Genomic DNA, 3,192 nt, shown 5'->3' with positions numbered 1-3,192 from the left:
ATTTGAGTTTCGTGCAAAACACGTCCGGTTGTCTAACACTTCGGGGTTCAGGGTGCAATAGTCCTACATACTGGACTCCGCACACAGGAATTTCGTCAGAAAAGAACCCCATTTCAATGTAATGAAATGGGAAGACTTTGAATATGGCTCAAGGGGTCTTCGAGGATTTGTATTTTGGAATCACTACGTAAGAACATTTGTGAACTCTGGGAATCGAACCAGACCTTTTCCACGGAGTGTTTGCACTTTACGGCTGCCGCGCCGCTTTGATTCCTCCAAACATGCAAAAGAGAAAAAACGATAATTGGGTATTTACAGCAACATATTAGAGACCAAAGTGTATTTTTTCACAAACAGGGAGGGTTGGTTAATAATAAATAAAATATGAAAATTATAAAAAAGAACTTAATCTCAAGAAATAAGGCGACCATTTCTCAAGACGAGACTGGCTCTTATGGCCGCATAAAATTAACAGAAGAACTATCAGAACTATTTAAAATTTTAAAACGACTTTGTACAAAATTAAAATGCTGTCTTTACTTTAATGCGAGAGGGGCTGCTCACAATAAATTGTAAACATTCTCCTCACATTAAACAAAAACTTGTACATAAATTTATACCTAAAGTAAATACAGTCAATTTTTCCTAGTAATCTCTTCCTTCCAAATTGATCTTACATTCATTTTCAGTCTCTATGGTATTTTTTTTTTTTTTTTAAGTAAATGGGTAAAATTCCCAATAGTAGGGGTAATGAGGAATGACAATGGGTAACACAAAAATGAGGAATGACAATGCAAACACGGCTACGAACGGAAATTCCGCCAAAATCAAAACGAAAGTTTGCTTTTCATTTTAACCTTCTACTAGCAACGGAAATTTAGCTAAAATCGAAACAAAAGTTTACTTCTCAGTAATCGACTGGTCGACTCCTAGCCATAGGAATTCAGGTAGATTCAAAACGAATGTTTGGCAATCTTAACACTCCTCAGCCGGGAGCTAGCATGTCCAGCGCTGGCTATGGACACCCTACTCAGGTCCTCTCCTCCTCCTACCAGTCCTAGTTTCCGGCATACCGTGGTCACAGCATACAGAGGATGGGTGAACACTTTTCTTCTATACCCCAGACCCCAGTCTGCCTTGGCACCGGGGAGGGAGAGAGGGGCGGAGGGCTTCTTGGGTTTCTTTCTGTCCAGTTGAGTGAACACGTAGAGGAGTTTCTTATTCAGGTTCTCGGTGGAGTTGATCACCTGGGGAGAGAGAGAGAGGAGGGGAAATTAGAATAGAATATACCCTGTTTATACTGCAAGAATAAGATCGAAAAGTCCCTTTAGTCCTACAGTCTAAACAAGGTCTTATGTATTTCGTACAGAACAGGTGTAAGTTTTATAAAAAAAAACCTGTTTAAAATAAATGAATAAATACCTAATAAGAGAGGGCGACAGGAATGGGTTTTCTTCTACCATTCTCCTATTTTTGCATACCTTTAGCGGTCCTATATTAAACTGTCTTGGTGGTGTTGTGGTCAAGACGCTCGCTTGGTAAACAGCAGGGCGTGGATCCAACATAGTTTGAGACTATAACCTCCTGTATTACTCCATTACTACTACTGAGCCATTTTTACTGCGTCGATGTGAAACTTTGTTTCAAAAGGATATTTTTAGATGACTAGGTATATCCTACAATGAAAGCATTTTCTTTCTTACCTCTATATTCTCCGGTTTCATAGCGAACAGCCACAGCAGAGTGGTAGCAGCACACATCAGCTCTTCATTCTTGCCATACCAGATCTTGATCAAGTCCACTATAGTATTCAGTCCATCTACCATCAGAGTAACCTGCGAGATATAATTAAACATTACATTACTATCTACTATCTTAGTACTTCTACTGAAGTAGTAGGCATTACTAATAGGGTTTGTATCTTGCTAAGATATTTTAGTACTTCTACTTAGGATAGGGGTTGTTTTTGTCTATCCTACTGAGATAGGACTGAAAAGTCCGTTTACAGGGGTTGTCTTAGGACTCCGATTTTTACTTGCCTTAGTTTTAGTTTTTAGTAGGCTCAAAAAGATAAGTAGGTACACAAATTAAAACGTTTTTTTTTCTCAAAAGTTTCGTTTCTGGAATAGAGGTAACCCACGTGAACGAATCTTTAGCAGTGTTTAGGATCAGGGCCAAAACTAAAGTCGACTCAAAACTCACCTTCCACAGAATGGGGGCAGTCAGATCAAACCGCGCCAGATTGATGAATACTCGTAGAATAGCAATGGCCATCAGTTTATTTGGTTCGGATCTATTGGCACTTTGTAGATATTGGTACAGCATTGGCATCAGACCTTTGTTGGTGAACTCGACACAAAGCTTCGGGGACAAAGTTGTGATGGTATCTGGGGAGAGTAAACGACACATTTATCAGTAAAATATACATCATTTGTGTAAACTGTTAGTATTAGTATAATGGAACAACTTGTTTTAAGCTGACAGTCTAAATAAAGCACTGCTTACACTTAAAGGTACTTATATCATTTGTGCTCTAAGTTGAGAACCAGAGTATCAGAGAACATTATCTTGAAAATATTTGTCGGTATAATATTATATTAAGGATATATAATATTAAGGATCAGAACCATTATTTCGAAAATGTTTGAAGGAACATGGGAATTTTAATCGTTTTTAACCGTCAATCAATCAATATACCTAGTGAATGCTTGTCACGATTTTCTCTCCACCTCAATAATTATTTATAAATCATGTCCCTCCTGGGATGCGAACAGCTTTCCTTTGGTTATTAATTCAGACATGTACCTACGCACTAATGAAAGAAACGACTTAAAAAATACCAGGTAAAAAAATAAATTCAGTAAAATTTGAAAAGCACCACACGCCACTGGTACGGACAAGGAAAATTTTGTTCTAAAAACAAATTGTGTGAGAAAGTGAAATTTGAAATTTTCTCAGGCACCCTTGCTAGGTACCTGCTGAATTTGGTTTGAAGGCGTCTACACACGGTCCAATTTTTTGACGATGGATTTTTCGGCAATATGGGGAAAAAAAGTCTTTCACAATTCAAAATATTTATTATTATATCAATTGAGAAGTTGAACAGACTTTTCTTGTCGGCAGATGGTCACATAAATTTTCTCATTACTTTCTTTTGTAAGGGTGATAAAATACCTACTTAAATTATAAAGA

At 37.5% G+C, this 3,192-nt stretch overlaps 1 protein-coding gene across 1 annotated transcript; it reads right to left on the bottom strand.

Moving 5' to 3' along the window:
- Window positions 1–751: 751 nt before the first annotated feature.
- On the bottom strand, window positions 752–2,387 carry LOC103521056 (the record flags this gene model as incomplete). Its single annotated transcript, XM_008486162.2, has 3 exons — window positions 752–1,247; window positions 1,704–1,835; window positions 2,203–2,387. Coding segments are annotated over 3 exons (611 nt in total), but the record flags the coding sequence as incomplete, so codon positions are not given.
- Between the last annotated feature and the right edge of the window lie 805 nt (window positions 2,388–3,192).

The sequence above is a fragment of the Diaphorina citri genome, unplaced genomic scaffold, assembly GCF_000475195.1.
Source record: "Diaphorina citri unplaced genomic scaffold, Diaci psyllid genome assembly version 1.1 scaffold4456, whole genome shotgun sequence".
NCBI classification, from domain to species: Eukaryota; Metazoa; Arthropoda; class Insecta; order Hemiptera; family Psyllidae; genus Diaphorina; species Diaphorina citri.
The sequence above is the reverse complement of the archived record's forward strand: the minus strand, read 5'-3'. Positions and strand labels throughout refer to the sequence as shown.